The sequence below is a fragment of the Doryrhamphus excisus genome, linkage group LG6 (assembly GCF_037039965.1).
Source record: "Doryrhamphus excisus strain RoL-2023G ecotype Guam linkage group LG6, RoL_Dexc_Guam_v1.1, whole genome shotgun sequence".
NCBI lineage: Eukaryota > Metazoa > Chordata > Actinopteri > Syngnathiformes > Syngnathidae > Doryrhamphus > Doryrhamphus excisus.
This window is the reverse complement of record NC_136362.1, coordinates 13,452,780-13,473,738: the sequence shown is the minus strand read 5'-3', so window position 1 is coordinate 13,473,738 and position 20,959 is coordinate 13,452,780. Positions and strand designations below refer to the sequence as shown.

At 39.5% G+C, this 20,959-nt stretch overlaps 1 protein-coding gene across 1 annotated transcript in view; it reads left to right on the top strand.

Annotated features, from left to right (window-relative positions):
* Positions 1–20,959, top strand: part of b4galt2 (UDP-Gal:betaGlcNAc beta 1,4- galactosyltransferase, polypeptide 2) — a 98,043-nt gene that overhangs the window by 48,337 nt on the left and 28,747 nt on the right. Inside the window, exons 3-4 of the mRNA XM_058066147.2 lie at positions 4,066–4,184; positions 5,866–5,982. Coding sequence (XP_057922130.2) covers positions 4,066–4,184; positions 5,866–5,982 — 236 coding nt within the window. The remainder of the gene's footprint in view (positions 1–4,065; positions 4,185–5,865; positions 5,983–20,959) is intronic.

Genomic DNA, 20,959 nt, shown 5'->3' with positions numbered 1-20,959 from the left:
TCCTCACATCTAGTAAATTCACACACACACACAAACACACACACACACACACACACTAATGATTTTAAGAGGATAGAAGGCGGTGAGAACCAGTGGAGGACAATCAAAGCGCCAGAAGGACTTTAAAAAGAAAGGAAGACTTTCATGAATATACTGTAAATACTCCAGTTAATGCCTCCACTTAAATGCACCACAGTCTCATATAATGGCCCTGTGCATGGTCTAGAAAAGTAAACAGTGGGTCAACCTCCTGATGATAGGGAGCAGTACATACATTTGAAGTATCATTAGTACCGAATCAAGTGAGCGATGGGTGCATTCAGGTATCGTAGTTAACATAGGCGTGGATTCGAGTCACAATTTTGATGTTTTTTTTTTACTCAACTTGATAATAAGTTAAAAATTAAAAACAGATTGTTACATTGTTCGGCTGCATGGCCGTAGAGTGGTTAGTGCGCAGACCTCACAGCTAGGAGTTCAATCTCACCTTCTCGGCCATCTCTGTGTGGAGTTTGCATGTTCTCCTTGTGCATGTGTGGTTAATTGCATACATACATATTTAATACAGCTTTTAAAAAATAATCTAAATCGCAATTAAAACCAAAGTGTGTACACGCAACAAAACCTTCCCAATATATATATATATATATATATATATATATATATATATGGCATCTCCAAATTGTCCATAGGTATGAATGTGAGTGTGAATGGTTGTTTGTCTATATGTGCCCTGTGATTGGCTGGTGACCAGTCCAGGGTGTACCTCTAGCCCGAAGACAGCTGGGATAGGCTCCAGCACCCTGCGAGACCCTTGTGAGGATAAGTAGTAGAAAATGAATGTTACATTGTTGGTAAGGACAATTATTCGTAAGGACTAGAAAATATTAAGCCAATGACCTTAAACTTGAGTCGTCCCGTCTTGTCTTGACTAGAGATCAAAAAGGTTGAACTTACTTGAGACTTAGAATTCTGCCATCTTCCCTACCACCTCTGGTTGATAAGTTTAAGAGGATGATATTCATGAAGATGAAAGTCGCTATTCAGTCTGCAGCGCCGCCTCTAACCCCCCTCCCTCCCTCCCTCCCATGGCATTCATCCTCACCCTCATTCCGGCCTTCATCCGGAGGAGGCCAAAGATCCCAAACTCAATTGGAGACGATTCCCTGCAATCCCTGAGAGCCTGGCAGCACTTGGCTCGTCACTTTAGAGTTAGACGGAAGCACAGAGAGGCTGTGAGCACTGCTGATTAACAAGCAGCCTGTCGTGCGATATCTGTGGTCAGCTGGCGTGTGAGCAGCAGACGAGGACACGGAGGATCAACTCGTTTTGGTCGTGTTACACAAACAGCAGCCCAGGGAAATCTCACACATCCCGGTGTAAGATTTTGAGCTTTGTAACTTTTCTGCGGTGTTTGGAGAGATGAGTGATGACTTTTGATTGCAATCAAGCAACGCAGAGGTCGACATGTTACCTGTTTGTTTTTGAGATTATACTCAAGAAAGAAGCACAGCAGATTAGTCTACGGAATCTTAAAGTGACTTTTGATGAGATAACTCAGTGTACATTCATTCACCGTTTGTTTATTCAAAATTTGGTCACTAAGAGCAAACACATTTGACCTAGAGCTACAACATCAGAGATCCGTGACATCATCAGTGTTCATGGAACATCTCAACAACAATTTTGACCTCAGCTATTCTGAGCTATGCTGATTTCCTTTAAAATACTGAAGATGATTCAGTATGCACATCCATACTGTGCATACTGTTTATAATCTATATAATCTACAATAGCCATATTATAGTCATTTATATCCCTGTACTTATCCTCACTGTATTATAGTCATAGCCTGTTATAGTTTTTTTTTTTTAACATAGATCTGTCCATTTTTTTCTACATTTACTTACTACTTAGGTACTTATAAAATTGCACTTCTGGTTGGATGCTAACTGCATTTTGTTGCCCTGTACAAGTGACATGAGCAATAACAATAAAGTTGAATCAAATCTAATCTAATCTAATGATTGTTCTAATGTGGGTTTTGGGGGGGAATAAACAAAATCTTCAAGATGAAACATTCGCAATGCACAAAATAATCATCGAACGTATTCGCTCATATGACCTTACCAGGAACTTGCTCATACACACGGAGCAATGAACAACTTCGTACTCTGTCTTCTTTTTAGAATGTATGTATATTATATATATATGTATCTATGTGTACATGTGTGTATATGCACTGCATGTATGTGTATATATACCTGTATATACTGTGTATATGTATGTGTGTATATATACAGTGCATCCGGAAAGTATTCACAGCGCTTCACTTTTTCTACATTTTGTCATGTTACAGCCTCATTCCAAACTGAATTAATCTCTTACCTCAATATTCTACACAAAATACTCCATTATGACAATGTGAAAAAGGGTTTTTTTGACATGTTTTGAATTTATTAAAAATAGAAAACAAAAAAATCACATTTACATAAGTATTCACAGCCTTTGCTTAATACTTTGTTGATCCACCTTTGGCAGCAATTACAGCCTCAAGTCTTTTTGAATATGATCCCACAAGTTTAGCACACCTATCTTTAGGCAGTTTTGCCCATTCTTCTTTGCAATAAGTCTCAAGCTCCATCAGGTTGGATGGGAGACGTCTGTGCACAGCCATTTTCAGATCTCCCCAGAGATGTTCGATCGGATTCAAGTCTGGACTCTGGCTGGGCCACTCCAGAACATTCACAGAGTGGTTCTGAAGCCAATCTTTTGAGATCTTGGCTGTGTACTTCGGGTCGTTGTCCTGCTGAAAAATGAACCTTCGCCCCAGCCTGAGGTCAACAGCGCTCTGGAGCAGGTTTTCATCCAGGATATCTCTATATATTGCTGCATTCATTTTCCTTCTATCCTGACTAGTCTGCCAGTTCCTGCTGCTGAAAAACATCCCCACAGCATGATGCTGCCACCACCATGCTTCACTGTAGGGATGGTATTGGCCTGGTGATGAGCAGTGCCTGGTTTCCTCCAAACATGGCGCCTGGCATTCACACCAAAGAGTTCAATCTTTGTCTCATCAGACCAGAGAATTTTGTTTCTCATGGTCTCAGAGTCATTCAGGTGCTTTTTGGCAAATTCCAGACAGGCTGCCATGTTCCTTTTACTAAGGAGTGGCTTTCGTCTGACCACTCTACCATACAGGCCTGATTGGTGGATTGCTGCAGAGATGGTTGTCCTTCTGGAAGGCTCTCCTCTCTCCACAGAGGAACGCTGGAGCTCTGACAGAGTGACCATCGGGGCCTTGGTCACCTCCCTGACTAAGGCCCTTCTTCCCCGATCACTCAGTTTAGAAGGCCGGCCAGCTCTAGGAAGAGTCCTGGTGGTTCCAAACGTCTTCCATTTACGAATAATGGAGGCCACTGAGCTCATTGGGACCTTCAAAGCAGCAGAAATTTTTCTGTATCCTTCCCCAGATTTGTGCCTCAAGACAATCCTGTCTCGCAGGTCTACAGACAGTTCTTTTGACTTCATGCTTGGTGTTTGTGCTCTGACATGCACAGTCAACTGTGGGACCTTATATAGACAGTTATTATATTTCCAAATCATGTCCAATCAACTGAATTTACTGCAGGTGGACTCCAATTAAGCTGTAGAAACATCTCAAGGATGATCAGTGGAAAAAAGATGCACCTGAGCTCAATTTTGGTTAGTGCCTGCGCACTAACCACTATATATATATATATATATATATATATAAATAAATACATATATGTAGGGAATATATAGGGAAAGTAAAATGAACTTGCTGTGTGTACACACTTTGGTTTTAATTGATTTGGTTAGATGATTTTTTTAAAAGCTGTAGTATCATATTTAAAAGCATCTTTATGCAAAGTACAACCATTATTTCTACACAGGTGCTTTGGTAGATGTGGAGTGTTACTTTGAAGATAAAAACACTTAACAAACGTTGTCCCTCGCCGCCGCCACGGGTTCTCATTTATCCATCCTCTTTGTTGTTCTCATTATTTTGGTTCATTTCCTCCCCTCTCTTCTTCCTCTCAGTGGGCCGCTTGCTGATCGAGTTCAGCTCCCAGATGACGATGGAGCGAGTACAGAGAGAAAACCCCAACGTGACCGAGGGCGGCCGCTACACACCTCCTGACTGCCGGCCTCGATGGAAGGTGCGTTTGCCACTTTTTTGACATGTTTCTAGTTTCATGGACAGAAATGTCTAGAATCGCCGCAACATGAACTGACTCATTTTTGTCTGTGGATGACGTTGGAACAGAATGAACACCATCGTGATGAAAGTAATCTCTTTTAAGCTTAATTATTCTACCTGCCTTGATTTCCTTCTTTGTTTTTATACATGACTGAACAGTTTCACACAGAGCACAAATGAGTCTGTGAGGACCAGGCAGCTCTTTATTTGGCAGGAGTCAATTATGAGCTATGAAAAAAGCTTTTCAACCCAATGGAAATTGTAGGATGACATTACTCAGTATAACACATAGCAACTTAACACTCAAAAGGTAGACCTCAAAAATATACAAACATGTACAAATATGAGTTTATAATGAAAAAGAACATTTTAAAGTTATTATGCATTTGTTTAGCAAGGAGAACAAGCAGCACAGAAAATTGATGGATGGCACAGCAATGATGCATCTGTCCACCATAACTTTTTATTAAATACATTTGTATATTTTATATATGTATATACATATGTCTCAAATAGTAATTAAATTTCTAATGTGACTTCCAAACTTGCTCTCTCTCTTTTGTTGTCGCTCTTTGTGTCACTTTTGTCTCATTAGCCATTTAGCTTTAGCTAAAGCTCTTCATCACACAGTAGTGCAGTCTTTCGGAACCCGTTGGTGATAACGGATGGTTGGCTGTCCGAGTAGTCCAAATAGAAGCTGTAGTAATTTTACACATGATCAAACTTACTGAAGCTGTGTCAGATATCGCTGTATCAGACTTCAAAACATGACATTAGCATCCACTTAACTCATGCTCGTCACTACTTCCTGAAGCTGTACTCTAAATATATTGTAATATTATTTTGATATAAGTAATATAAATAATATTTCTACCATCATTTTTATTATTTAATTCAATTTTAATTGAGGCGGCACGGCGGTCGAGTGGTTAGCGCGCAGACCTCGGTTCAATTCCACCCTCGGCCATCTCTGTGTGGAGTTTGCATGTTCTCCCCGTGCATGTGTGGGTTTTCTCCGGGTACTCCGGTTTCCTCCCACATTCCAAAAACATGCTCGGTTAATTGGCGACTCCAAATTGTCCATAGGTATGAATGAATGTGAGTGTGAATGGTTGTTTGTCTATATGTGCCCTGTGATTGGCTGGCGACCAGTCCAGGGTGTACCCCGCCTCTCGCCCGAAGACAGCTGGGATAGGCTCCAGCACCCCCTGCGACCCTCGTGAGGAAAAGTGGTAGAAAATGAATGAATTTTAATTGATTATTATTGTACTTAAAAGGAGCTGCTGTTTTCATTAGAAATACAGTTCAGAATCAGAATCAGAAAAGGGTTTATTGCCAGGTATGATCAAACACATACTAGGAATTTGTTTTGGTGAAGTAGGTGCAGACACATCTATTAAAGAAGAATAAAGAAGAATTAAAGAAGAAAAAATACAAAATATACAGTATAAATATATGTAAACAGTCTGCTTTTTGTTTGTTATTCCGGAAGTGCAGTCTGATTGTTTTCCTAAGAGTCCAAACTGGGCGTTAATGTAACGCATATAGTGAAAGTATATAGTTCAATTATATTTTTAAACTATCCTAAAAGTTACAACATATATGTGCATATACTTACATGTATGTGTCCGTGCTTTAAGGTGGCCATCATCATTCCATTCCGTCACCGTGAAAATCACCTAAAGTACTGGCTCCACTACCTCCACCCCATCCTGAGACGGCAGAAGATCGACTACGGGATCTACATCATCAACCAGGTAGACCACTCTTAACATTTCACTTATAATATGTGGAATCTCCATTGTGTACGTTTTCAGCAACATTAATCTTATGCTTTAACTTTTAATTAACACTCATATGCATAATTACAGTGAAGAAAATAAGTATTTGAACACCCTGCTATTTTGCTATTTCTCCCACTTAGAAATCATGGAGGGGTCTGAAATTTTCATCGTAGGTGCATGTCCACTGTGAGAGAGATAAACTAAAAAGAAAAATCCAGAAATCACAATGCATGATTTTTTAACAATTTATTTGTGTGATACAGCTGCTAATAAGTATTTGAACACCTGAGAAAATGAATGTTAATATTTGGTACAGTAGCCTTTGTTTGCTATTACAGAGGTCAAACGTTTCCTGTAGTTTTTCACCAGGTTTGCACACACTGCAGGAGGGATCTTGGCCCACTCCTCCACACAGATCTTCTCTAGATCAGTCAGGTTTCTGGGCTGTCGCTGAGAAACACGGAGTTTGAGCTCCCTCCAAAGATTTTCGATTGGGTTCAGGTCTGGAGACTGGCTGGGCCATGCTAGAACCTTGATATGCTTCTTACGGAGCCACTCCTTGGTTTTCCTGGCTGTGTGCTTCGGGTCGTTGTCGTGTTGGAAGACCCAGCCACGACCCATCTTCAATGCTCTGACAGAGGGAAGGAGGTTGTTCCCCAAAATCTCACAATACACGGCCCCAGTCATCCTCTCTTTAATGCAGTGCACTCGTCCTGTCCCATGTGCAGAAAAACACCCCCAAAGCATGATGCTACCACCCCCATGCTTCACAGTAGGGATGGTGTTCTTTGGATTGTACTCTTCATTCTTCTTCCTCCAAACACGCTTATTGGAATTATGACCAAAAAGTTCTATTTTGGTCTCATCTGACCATAAAACTTTCTCCCATGACTCCTCTGTATCATCCAAATGGTCATATGCAAACTTAAGACGGGCCTTGACATGTGCTGGTTTAAGCAGGGGAACCTTTCGTGCCATGCATGATTTCACATCATGACGTCTTAGTGTATTACCTACAGTAACCTTGGAAACGGTGGTCCCAGCTCTTTTCAGGTCATTGACCAAGTCCTGTCGTGTAGTTCTGGGCTGATTCCTCACCTTTCTTAGAATCATTGAGACCCCACGAGGTGATATCTTGCATGGGGCTCCACTCCGATTGAGATTGACCGTCATGTTTAGCTTCTTCCATTTTCTAATGATAGCTCCAACAGTGGACCTTTTTTCACCAAGCTGCTTGGTAATTGCTCCGTAGCCCTTTCCAGCCTTGTGGAGGTGTACAATTTTGTCTCTGGTGTCTTTGGACAGCTCTTTGGTCTTCGCCATGTTACAAGTTAAAGTCTTACTGATTGTATGGGGTGGACAGGTGTCTTTATGCAGCTAACGACCTCAAACAGGTGCATCTGATTCAGGATGATACATGGAGTGCAGGTGGACTTCTAATGGGCAGACTAACAGGTCTTTCAGGGTCAGAATTCTAGATGATACACAGGTGTTCAAATACTTATTTGCAGCTGTATCACACAAATAAATTGTTAAAAAATCATGCATTGTGATTTCTGGATTTTTCTTTTTAGTTTATCTCTCTCACAGTGGACATGCACCTACGATGAAAATTTCAGACCCCTCCATGATTTCTAAGTGGGAGAAATAGCAAAATAGCAGGGTGTTCAAATACTTATTTTCTTCACTGTATATAATTATACATTCAGGCCCTTCTTTTCAATGTACTTGTAGCAGAAAGACATTAATAGTCAAAGTACAGAACTCCCCTAAAGGCTGACCTCTCCCTCTTTTTGGGTGTCGTCACAGCGAGGAAGGTGTGTTTTATTGCTTTATGTCTGCTGAGTAATGAGCTATTTTACAGTCTTGTTCTCTTCTCGGGACCCGCTCTCTTTATGCTGATGTTCTCTTTGTGTGTGTGTCGTACAAACACATACACACACTGGCTCATTGTCTCGGAGCATCTTTCTTATCTGGATGGTAAAACTGTTGAGGAGGCCAAAAGGTCTTTGCTACCCTGGCAGAGTTGATTGTTACCTCCACAAAGGTTGCACTCGTTATTATTGTTTGTTCTGCTCTTGTCAAGCATCAATCTGAACCGTATGTGAACTTGGCGATGAAGACTGAACTTTTTTGTAGCTCTCTATTGATTTTTCTATTTCGGGAATGTACCGCATCAACCTATAGTCACACACTGTAAACCATCCACTTTGTGTCACCCACCAAGAGGCTGGTGACTCCGCCTCCTTGCCGTCCTCTCATTTCCTTGCTGACACCAACGGATCACGAGCGGATTATGCTCCGGGTGTTTCTGTCTGTATTTGTTTTGGCTTTAACGGCCAAGGTCACGTAAAGGTCCGCCTTTGCGGTTCATTGGTTCATTGGTCAAACCGCAGCGTCTGTATAGGAAGTCACTGTTTGTTTGTTGGCTCACATGTCTGCACTTCACCTTGGAATTGGAATTCTGCCACATCCATTGCTTCAAATAACAGGAAATTAAACTAAGACTGTAAGACATGACATAATAATGTTAGGCTTGTCCTACATGCTTAATCGCCGTCTAGAAAATAACATAACAAAGAACCTTATGACCAATCGATTAATATAAAAAGGCTCTTGGATTTGGGTATCATTTTTATAGGTATATATCATGTTCTTTTTCTATGCCACTTATCCTCATTAGGGTGTCCAGGGTGAAGTCAGTTGGGGTAGGCTCCAGCATACCCCCACAACCCTTGTGAGGATAAACGGTGTAGAAGACGACTGGATGAATTGAATATTTAATGAGTTAATATTTTTAAATGTTTTTATACATGTTGTGTTGAATATAGTATATTGAATAAAACTAAATTTATCCTTAACCAAAAATCACTCCATATACTCTTTACTGCTCTCTGGGTTTACCATATCTAACTTATTGTGTGGAGATATGGGGTAATAACTAGAAAAAACATCTTTACTTGTTAAATGTCCTGCAAAAATGATCAGTTAGGATAATCCATATTGCCGCGTATAGAAAACATAGAAATGCTTTATTTCTAAAACCCCACATATTAAAATTTGCTGATTTAATGAACTTTCAAACAGATAAAATTATGCATAAAGCTAACAATAACCTGTTACCCAAAAATGTCATACAATATCATGTGTAAATATTAGGGGTGTCACAAGATTAAAACGTGACCCAATCTAGTGCATCGCCTTGTTTGGTGAGTTGGGTTTCTCATGACAACCAAATGAATACACTGTATTGTATAAGATGAATTAATATTTTTAATTAGGTTGTTATTTCATTATTTTACATGATTCAAGATCACCAAAAATGACACTGATATCACAAATAACACACATTGTAGCGGCGAGCTAGTCTGCATGAGAGATCTTTAATTTATACCGTAAGAAGAATGTAACTGGTGCTCCTCTTTATCTTCTCCATCGAGCTATTAGCATTTTTTTACATTAACATGCTAATGAAAGGAAAAGCCTATTTAATTCTAACAGTCATTATTTTCTTATCTACTTGAGATATCCGCATGTTAATGAAGGCTCCATTGTCGCCGACCACACATGCAAACTCACACACAATTTGTAATGAAATGTTTAACAAATGTTTAACAAAGAAAATTGCATCTACAGTATAAGCAGTTGAGCGTTGAATAGGATATTGATCTTCCTCCTGTATTTGCCGGAAGGAAATGTTGCACGCAAATGAAACCTAAGTTGAAGTATTGTTCAACACTGAAAACATATTTGAGCCATGTATAATTTATAACGCCTTCTCACAGAATATTATTAGAAAAAAATCATTCCGTTACTCAAAGGTCTTGGCAAGGCAACCGCAGCCAGCAGCCAAATGAAAAGTAACGTAAATTCCAGTACCTGAACATAATACCAAATTTAAAGAGAAAAAAAATGTAAATATATCAGCCCCATTTGTCCTCATTATTTGTACGAATAAACAATTTTTTTTTCATTAATTTTCTATCGCATTTCCTCACGAGGGTCGCAGGGGTGCTGGAGCCTATCCCGGCTGTCTTCGGGCGAGAGGCGTGGTACACCCTGTGCTGGTCGCCAGCCAATCACAGAGCACATATAGACAAACAACCATTCACACTCACATTCATACCTATGGACAATTTGGAGTCCCCAATTAACCTAGCATGTTTTTGGAATGTGGGAGGAAACCGGAGTACCCGGAGAAAACCCACGCATGCACGGGGAGAACATGCAAACTCCACACAGAAATGGCCAGGGTGGAATTGAACCCTGGTCTCCTAGCTGTGAGGTCTGCATGCTAACCACTTGACGGCCGTGCAGCCACGTACAAATAAACATTTGCAGCAATTTAACCCTGGAACAGATCATTTCCACTTCCTTTATTTCGTATGAAAATTTGAAATTCTTATGAAATTGCTTCTAAATATCAACAAAATGTCCTGTTTGACCATATAAGTGGTGAATTAAGAGCAACAGCATTGTGATCAAGGATGATATTTATTAATAATAACCCGGTGGACGCACCAACTGACCGTGTCTTTTGGTGTATTTATAACATCCACACCGTTGAGTCTGCTCTCAGTGATTTAAGCTGTCTAGGCGACACAAACTATGCTGATTTGAATGGAAACTGAGGGCAATCAATATTAATGTGAGGAGCGAGCGTGCTTAATGGCAACACACTGTGTGGATATGACGTGCGGAAAGATTGGAGGTCAAGGAAGCCCTTTCAATGAATAAGTGTGTTGCTGTCTAACACTCCATCTCTTGAGATGTTTTTTAATATTCTGCGGCATGCATCACTTTCACTGCATTTGTGAGGAATGTCAATCAGCCTCTTTGTTTCCTTCTCATTTAATCTTTCAGTTCATACCTGGAATAAAAAAAAGGATGTATTATGATAATGTCAGCGGTTAGGGGGGATAATTTTGTAAAACAGGGTGGGGGGGGCTTTAATCACTTGAGAAAATAGCAGCGAAAACGCCTCATATTTATAGCCATCCTCTTCTTTTTCTGACTGTGTCAAATCAAGACAATTGGAGATAAGTCATGTGACCTTCATGTGTGCCTTTTTTATAGAGCTTCATTCCACATAGTGAACTTCTGAGACTACATAGAGTGTGCAGTTTTTTTTTGTATCATTATTGCACAAAGACAAATGAAAGTGAAAGAGAAAGAGATAACCTTCAGTGTGTGACAAACTCCTCTCTTGGTGTCTCTTTCCGCTATTATTCACAGAAAGGACATTTCGGACTGTTCAGCAGAATATGAGATTGTTATTGTTATCGATACTTCTCTGCAGTCAATTTGGGAATTACAGCATCTCACAAGACTCACATTTTGGCATTTTTATCTCCAGCATGTACTTAAGAGTAGTCAGTGTACAGCTTGTAAGGCAGAATAGATTTACAGTTGACTGAAAATTGGCCGGTGGGAATGGCAAGCACAGGCACTATTTCCCGATATTAAATTTGCTTGAACTTTTTTAACACTTGGGTTAGAGAAGTGAATGAGTTAGGAAATTAAACTTCAAGTCATGTAGATCAAATCACTGACTTGATTTAATGCATCCTGTTCATTGATTGTTAGTTCAACCTGAATTGTTGTTTACTTGTTTGTTTTATATCCATAAATAATATATACCTGATTCATTGTAAAAATCAATGGGACTCTAGGTATCCAGGTATTTATTTACTTTTGGCTAAAAAGTTACTGAATCGTTTCATTGTATTGTTCTAAATGAATCGTATCAACAACCAGGAATCGTGATATGAATCAAATTGTTATTATCCATATTGTAAACAGATGGCCGGACATTTTCCTTCAGAATGTTTTTGGTAGACAGCAGAATTCATGATTCCATTTATCACAGCAAGTCTTACAAATCCTGAAGCTGGAAAAAAGCCACAGACCATCACACTACCACCACCATATTTAACTGTAGGTATGATGTTCCTTTTCTGAAATTGCAGCATTACTTTAATGTCAGATATAATGGGACAAACATCTTCCAAAAATATAAGCTTTTGTTTCATCAGACCACAGACTATTTTTCCAAAAGGTCTTGGGATCATCAAGATGTTTTCTGGCAAAATTGAGACAAGCCTTAGTGTTATTAGAAGCTGTTTCTCCTATACTGGAGTATATTTTTACATGGCTACGGCTTCAAATCACTCAAGTATCGATTTGGTACTTGTATCAGATAATATGTAAACGATATCCAACCCTACTGCCGGCATTCACTGAGGCGAAACATAAATTCCATCAATTACTCTGACATTGTGAAGCAGAGCATGATCTTCTCCTTTGGGAAACTGGGCCAGAATACAAGGAGCCCAAAAACACCTCCAAGATGACAGTGGCCAAGTACTGTATGTCTCCTTCACATCTGAACCCAGGGGAGCACCTTTAGGGCATCCTCAAGCGGAAGGATGGTGGAGGAGAGATGTTTAACCTAAGATGTCATCATGGAGGAGTGGAAGAGGATTCCAGTAGCAACATCTGCAGTTCTGGGCAACTGATTGTGAATCTAAATCACTATACAGATGGTACACTGACTACGCTAAAGTTTACTTTCTATTGTATTGCCCCTTATGTCTAACCCAGTGGTTAGTATCCATACAACTCACACACAACAGATACTACAATTCCCAGAATGCAATGTATCAGTCCCATTTTGTGATCATTGGTCATTCTATAAATGTGTAAAGTCTGAATTCAACAGTTATATTTAAATACAGTATACCAAGAGTTGAAACAAATACTCTTTGACCCTTGGTGAGCTACTCTAAATCATCTGATTTAGTATCAGCATCATCAGGCTGGACATACTAGTATGTTCATTAAACAACCACACACAAATAGTGTTTTGAGGGCAAGGCATCATTAATCATGAAAGTAAACTAGTTAAACTTCTTCTTCTTTTTCTTCTTTTTCTTAATTTATTTCACACATGCATACTATGTTACATTAATGTATCTCACATATACACCTACAATACAATACACTTACAATATCTATTTATATACTTACATATATATACACACACTTATATATATATATATATATATACATGCAGCATACATACATATATATATACACACATGCATACATACACACAACACCTCATTACTACACATGTCTGAAAAGGAGCAGGAAGAAGCAAAGCTTGTTAAATCCTATCCCTTCTCCACGCCAGAGCAGTTACCAATTCAATATGTGATTTTTTTTCCACACATATAATCACAGAATCTTACATAAGACAAAACAACAAAAGAAGAGCGGGAACATCAAACAAACTAATTTAAAAAGTAAAGGTGGTATCCACTTGTAGCTTTCTCATGGGACAAAAATGAGCTCCAAACTAACCACATTGCAAAATGTAACAAACAAAATATAACTGTGGTAAAAAGTCACATTTGGAGTCCGAAGAAGAGAAGCTAGGAGAACAACTCGGGTTGGCGAGCTAGCTAGCTGACGCCGCTAGGCAAAGACTACTCGGCAAAGTGTATAAACAAAGATGCAAGATAAGTCAAACGGCAGTATGTTTGAAAAGTGAGTGATCAAATTGGTGTGGATTGGTGTGGCCTGTGCTAAGCTGTCAAAATGAATCCATCAGGTTTTACAGACTAGTTTGGATTCTTACGGCTACACGGGACAAAAAGGGGTGTTGGCAAGCGTTCGTGACATAGCACACATGTAGTGTTTGCTGCTACTTTTTTTTTGTCAGCATTTTTTACAGAACTAGGCCAATACTCATCTACGGCCGATCGATCGAAGCATCCTTACCTTGAACCGAAGTTGTTTAATAATGCGTGCTACGAGCTACAACGCAATGTAACGCCTCTTGAGAAATCCAGCAGCAAAGAGACCTGTTATGCCCACGCAGCAGGTCTCATGAACTGTACACCATGCATGTTTGTTTCTGCTTATTTGCTTGTTTCTTCAATCTATAAGCTGTAATATCAAATGGAAATGAGGCCGCTGAAGAGAATTTGTATTGACTGGCAGAATTTTTAAATGGCTTTCGAGCAAAAATATCACTTTGCTCAGCACAGCGGGGGTCATGCAGGTCTTGTTTGTTGATTACCACAGAGGTACAATAAAATGAGGCTTAGTCTATAGGATCCAGACAAACATATGTAAATATGTATAGTAGTATTCTCCCTCTTCTTATGTGTCAACTTATTCACTATTGTTAGACTTTTGACCGAGAGTCACATTCTGATTTGTCACATTTAAATGTTTCAGCTCATCAAACAAATTAAAATATTAGTCAATGACAACACAACCAAACGCAACATTTGCCCCCTTAACCTAATAGCTGGTTGGCCCATTCTTAGTTGCAACAACTGCAATCAAGTGTTTGCAATAACGCTGAGTCTCTCACAGCGCTGTGGGGCAATTTTGGCCCATTCATCTTTGCAGAAATATATGTTGGAGGTTTTTTTAAGGTCATGTCACAGCATCTCAATAGGATTCAGATCAATACTTTGACAAGGCCACTCTGTAGGAGCCATTCAGAGGTGGACTTGCTGGTGTGTTTTGGATCATTGTCCTACCGCGGAACACAAGTTTGTTTATGCTTGAGGTCACAAACAGATGGCCGGACATTCTCCTTCAGGATTTTTTTGGTAGACAGCAGAATTCATGGTTCATGATTCCTTTTTTGTGGTGGAGTCATGCCTTAAAAATGCCTTTACAACCTTTTCCAGACTGACTTACTTAAGTAAAAACTTATTAGGCCAGCCGTGTTCCTTTAGTTTATTTGTTCACTTTAATGCCTGGTACAACTAAAGGTACATTTGTTTTTACAAATAAAATGATGAGAACAAAAATATTGTAATTTAAGACATATACCTAGACAAACATATATATTTCTAAACATGTAGGGAAGAAGGACAAAGAAGCCAAAAACTTACCACTTCCACACAGAATGAGAGGGGACCTTTTTCCCCCCACTCCTGACTGTGTGGCCAATATTTTAACCACTCACCACCAATACTACTACTAATAATAATAATAGTCATCTCTCGCTAAATTATGATTCAACTATCACTCCCTAACTATATTGTGGTTAAAAAAATAAAATAAATGTGTGGCATTTGTTCAGTTAAAAAATAAAAACATACGTTGTGTGTAGTATTCTGGTCACTGGGTATCAGTAATGTTTTTAGACATGATTTTAGATGACATGACATGACAGAGCCAAGTTGACATCCCATGCCATATATCGAGATTGGGTATGAATGTGAGTGTGAATGGTTGTTTGTCTATATGTGCCCTGTGATTGGCTGGCCACCAGTCCAGGGTGTACCCCGCCTCTCGCCCAAAGACAGCTGGGATAGGCTCCAGTATACCCATGACAATGGCATGGATGGATGTATGGATGGATGAATTAAGCCTCGCTGGTTTCAGTTTTGAGTTCAGTCTCAAAATACGTTCTTACGTGCAGGCACCAGCGTACGCTAAACTCTTTTGCATAGCGTGATAGTGTGACATGCACCTCCCCAAAAAAACAAAAAAAATCTAAAGTAGGTTAGAGTACTCATAAGATGTCTTGACGGTTTGGCAGGTCTGAATCGTGTTTTATTTATTGTATTGTCTCTTAAGACTTCTGCCTGTAGTCTTTTTAGTAGTTTTTTTACAGTAATATTTGTGGTGCGCTTTTGTACGTTTTGGTACGGTCAAAAAAAAGTTTTTGACCGTAGTTTTTCTTGTAGCCAATCCAGTTCAGCGAAGTGACCACATACAGTACTTTTGACATTATGTGCTTCATGGTAGCAAATAAAGCATTTATGGTCTGCATTCATGCAGACGTTGATAACGTCGTCAAGTCAAAAACACAAATGAAAAAATGTTCAACTCTCTGAAGCCATTAATAAAGCGGGACCAAGTGGTAGCAATTTAATCATCGTCATCATCATGACATCATGAGGGCTGTAGGACAAGCTCTAATCACAGTTGCTAGCCATCCAAGGAAAATTTCATAATTAGCCTGTTGGCGGGAAAGGGAAGGGACGCGCCAGGGAGAGTTGTCAAGGTTTTGGCGAACACGATAGCAGTGAAACGCGGCGTGAATCCCAAATCGGCGCTAATTAAAATTACATCCACAGGGCCCCTGCCGTTGTCCTGCTTTGTGCTGTGTGTTTATTTGCATGCACAACATGTGATTCCTTGCAGCGCCTCACGGCCATGTAACATAAATGAGCGGAGGACTTTAGGAGAGCAGCGATCAAATGGGACGGCTTCACGTTCTTCATGTAGAGCCGAGGTCAACAACATGGGAACGCTGGGAATGAGAGGTCTAAAAGCATCAACATTATCCTATAAACTTTTATTGCCTTGCGCTGAATACTTCATGAATTATGGGATATACATTAAACACTGCAGGAGGCAACAGCAGTTTAGCGTGGCGGTAAAGATAACTGAGCTCACTATGTCGGAATAAGTTTAGTCTTTTGTTGTGATTTCAAGTCATTTCAATATCATAACCAATTAGTAAACAAAGAAAGAAACATTGAATCATGTTATGAAATCAAATATGTAACTATGTTGTTCTAAGACCATAAGCAACTGGTAAAAACAATAATTCATAATCATACTAATAATACTAATAACTCACAAAATTTATTTCAATGTAAAATAATTTGAAAATGAAGTGTAATTGTTTTTAATTTAGTCAAATGTTGTTTGTTTCTACATTTAATGACCAAATAATACAAACATGTTAATTTAACATTATTCTAAGGCTATAAATATAAATATAAATGTTTAAAGGGGACTTACTATGCTCATTTTTCGGTCCTTTGTATTGAGTCGTGGACACCTATAGACCATGAAAATGGTCTGTTTTAATATATTCCACCCACGACCAGTCTCCAGACACGCCCACTCTGCTATGGTGTTGGTCTGTGTTGTGCTGATAGCTGCCCAACCCAACTTTATAGGGGTTGATAATAAACGGTATAGGAGTTGATAATACATAGCGATTTATCTTTTTAAAATGTCCGCTTTTAACCTACAGCCATATGTGTTGGATCCTCAAAGCAAACCAGAAGTAGAGACTGGACAGTCTGAAGTTTCTCAATGGTAACTAGCTTTAGCATTTTAGCGTTAGAATCGTTACACATTTTTTGCGGGACTACACAGTGTACACTGTGATTGTGGTGGGAAATGGCTGTTATCAACTCCAGACTCAGTGAGCTTGTAATTTGCACCCCGCTCCGTGTATGCACACTCTATAATGCTGCACAGACAACCACTATGTTCCATTACTTACACAAAATAAACACAGTTAGGACACTGACTGTTACCTACACTTTGCTCTTCTGACTCCTCCACACGACTAAGTAACGTTAGAAAGGCATCGGGCTTCGGCAAGTTTGTAGGCTAGTCCAGCTGCATACTGGCCCATGTTTACAAAACAGTCCAGTGTGAAATGCCATTGGCAGATTAAAATATTTTTCATGCTCTGGTAGGGACTCACCAACCACTTGTGCCTGATGGTGGCGTTGTTAGGCAGAGCTTCAGGTGGGGCAGAGAACATATCTGGAAGGAAGGCCACCAATCTGTGACATCACAAGTCACCAGTGTTGGAACGCCCTCCGTGTGTTTTGAGCCATCCCAAACTTCTTTCATGGCTCACTTCCAAATGCGCAAACCTTATCTGAAACTTTGGCATCGTTTAACATGAGAATGGAACATTCTAACTACATTTATAGGTCAAAAAAGTGGTTATCTTTAAAACTAATAAGTAAAAAAACAATGCAATAACAATATATATCTTGTTTTTTCAGTTAAGTGAATGTAATTTAATATAAAACGTTAATATTTTTTTTTCATATCATTAGAATTATTTGGAATTATTCTAATACTATTCTGATATCATAATCAATTCTTAAAGTATCGTCCTGCCTCTGTTGTGGCTGTGATACCACCTAAAAAGGCAGGAGATTGCCGGGTTGATTTCCCCCACCTAAATTATATCTATGCGTTTTATACACAAAGCAACACAGGGAGTAAAAAGGCGCTCAAATTGTAGGATTTGAATTGTGGAAAACTGTATAATATGGGACATATTATACAAGCGTACGTGCAACATAAACAAACCCCCTGCCAATATTATCAAATTGCACCTGTTATAGGTCAAAACTTTGTAATTTGTCAACAAAAACAACTTGCATTGGATCAAGTGCGCATACAATACTTCTCCAGCAATCTGCTATAATAATAAAGTGAAAATAGGAAAGTCATTACCGTGTGGCTATCGTATAGAGCCCGTGGTCAGCGTAGGGGTCTAAATGTCACCATCATTCAAAGATAATCAAGCCCGTGGATTGCTTAATGTCTCAGCTCTTCAACTTCAATCAGTCTTTGCACGACTGATGTATTTCTTACTCCCTTAGGATTCCCCCACCCAGTCTTTGTGATTAGTTTGAAGAGCTCCCTGCAACCAGAGCCGCCGCGAGGTTGTTGGCATTTCAACCCTGTGACGGACACGATGGAATTGTTCTGGCTGCATTTGGCTGCTGAACAACTCCTTCAGGGGTGGAGTGTTCAGTTGAGTTTGAACTCCAGCTGTTGCAAGTAGTTTGCCAACCACGGGGTGGGGATGAGGTGATGCTGGAGGTGTATAGCTCTTTGGCTGCAGGACCAGGCAGAACAGAACCGGAAAACGAGCCGCAAAACATCACATGAGGACATGAAGTTGGCCCATATGGGTGGAGGGTTTCTTTACAAAGTAACATCGCAACTACTGTCATGTACATTCCAGTACTCATAGATAATATAAAATATATATATGATATAAATGTAAAATATATATAAATATCAATTAATTAGAAATAAATTACTTGTAATTTAAAAAAATGTAAAAATATTTAAGTATTTAAAAATTTAATATTTTAAAATGAATGTGTTACTCAATGTATTCTTTTTATTTCAGCCAATTCATAATACTAACACAAGTTATCTCAAAATTGTCAAATAAATCTCTTTTTTTTAATTCATATACATTTAAATTTTAATGTTTGATTGATTTATTTATTTATTAATTTGTTTGCACCAATAGCTGACTTTACATTTACAATATTACAGTAAATGAATTGTATAACTTTCTAAATTGAAATATTTGCTGAATTTATTTAACGGCAATTTTTGAGTTATCCCAAACTATCAAAGTAAGCAATTGTCAGATTTTTTGTTTATTTTAATATGTTTTTATGTGTGCATTTATTTATTTGTAACATTCATTCATTCATTCATTTTCTACCGCTTTTCCTCACGAGGGTCGCGGGGGTGCTGGAGCCTATTCCAGCTGTCTTCGGGCGAGAGGCGGGGTACACCCTGGACTGGTCGCCAGCCAATCACAGGGCACATATAGACAAACAACCATTCACACTCACATTATTATTATTATCATTATTATTTATTATTATTATACATGTATATTATAGCGTCCAAGATGAAACATGGCCTATGCCAGAAGATGTGTTCAGCTGATTTTGATACACTGGCTGATTTCATACAATACCACCACCCACTCCTTCTGTCACACACACACCAACACACACACCAAGCTTAATGCAATAGCTCAAAGTGACGGGGAGATTGGAGAAGTCTTCCACCATTACGGTGTGAGGCAGATGGTGTCCCATATTGGTCCTGATGGGAAATGAGGAAGGATGAGTCACCTCGCTGTATCGAGCTGCAGGTTTGAGGGACACGCCGCGTGAAAGCCAGCCGTTGTATTGTGTTCATTCGTGTGTGTGTGTGTGTGTGTGTGTGTTACCTGACATAATGAGGAGATGGGAAACAGGAGGAAGAAAATTATCTTTACTGCAGGAGGAAAGAAAGTGGAAAGTTTAAGAACAGTTAACGAGTTTTGTTAGTTTTTTGTCAATGTGTGTTCAGTCATTAGCTATAAACGTAGGAAATACATCCTTTGTCCTTATTTGGTCATTGATGTTGAGCAGTCACCAATGTTCCCCTGAAAAAAAGTCAAATATGTATCTGAGCAACGCAGGCCACACAGTCAGGAGACCTGAGTTCGATTCCACCCTCAGCCATTTCTGTGTGGAGTTTGCATGTTCTCCCCGTGCATGCGTGGGTTTTCTCCGGGTACTCCGGTTTCCTCCCACATTCCAAAAATAGAAATGTTCAAAATTGTCCATAGGTATGAATGTGAGTGTGAATGGTTGTTTGTCTATATGTGCCCTGTGATTGGCTGGCGACCAGTTCAGGCTGTACTCCGCCTCTCGCCTGAAGACAGCTTGGATAGGCTCCAGCATGCCTGCAACCCTCGTGAGAATAAGCGGCATAGAAAACTGATGGGTAAACGGATGTTGTTTATTTTTACTTTAATTTACTTTTACTTTATTCTTTAAAGTTATTTTAAAAATTAGCAAATGAACTACTCCTTCCAGACCCTTCAACAACACAAACTCGGTGTAACACTTTCCATCAAAATAAAAGCATGGCAGAAAAACATGCCACACATTCGCTTCACATGTTTTACTCCCAACTGGATTGATTCCTGTTGCTTTTTTATTAGGGAATCATGTATAATTAATTCTGGATATAAACAAACAAGGAAACAACAATTAATGCCAAATGCATTCACATTTTATTTGAATAGAGCGCATCCAACACTTTCAGTTGAATTAATAGGTTGCCGCACGCTGGACGAGTGTTTCGCATGTAGGGCACACAGTCAGGATATCTGGAAGACCTGGGTTCAATTCTCTGTATGGAGTTTGCATGTTCTCCCTGTGTGTGCGTGGGGTTTTTTCGGGTACTCCGGTTTCCAAAACATGCATGAATGACTGGATGCTCTCATTTTCGCCATTCAATCCTGAGCTGTGTTTTGGCCTAGTCTCTGCCTAAACATGCTGGCGAGGCCTGAGGCGTCTGCAGAGCTGCCGTTACCCTACGCTGCTGCTTTAAGAGGTGC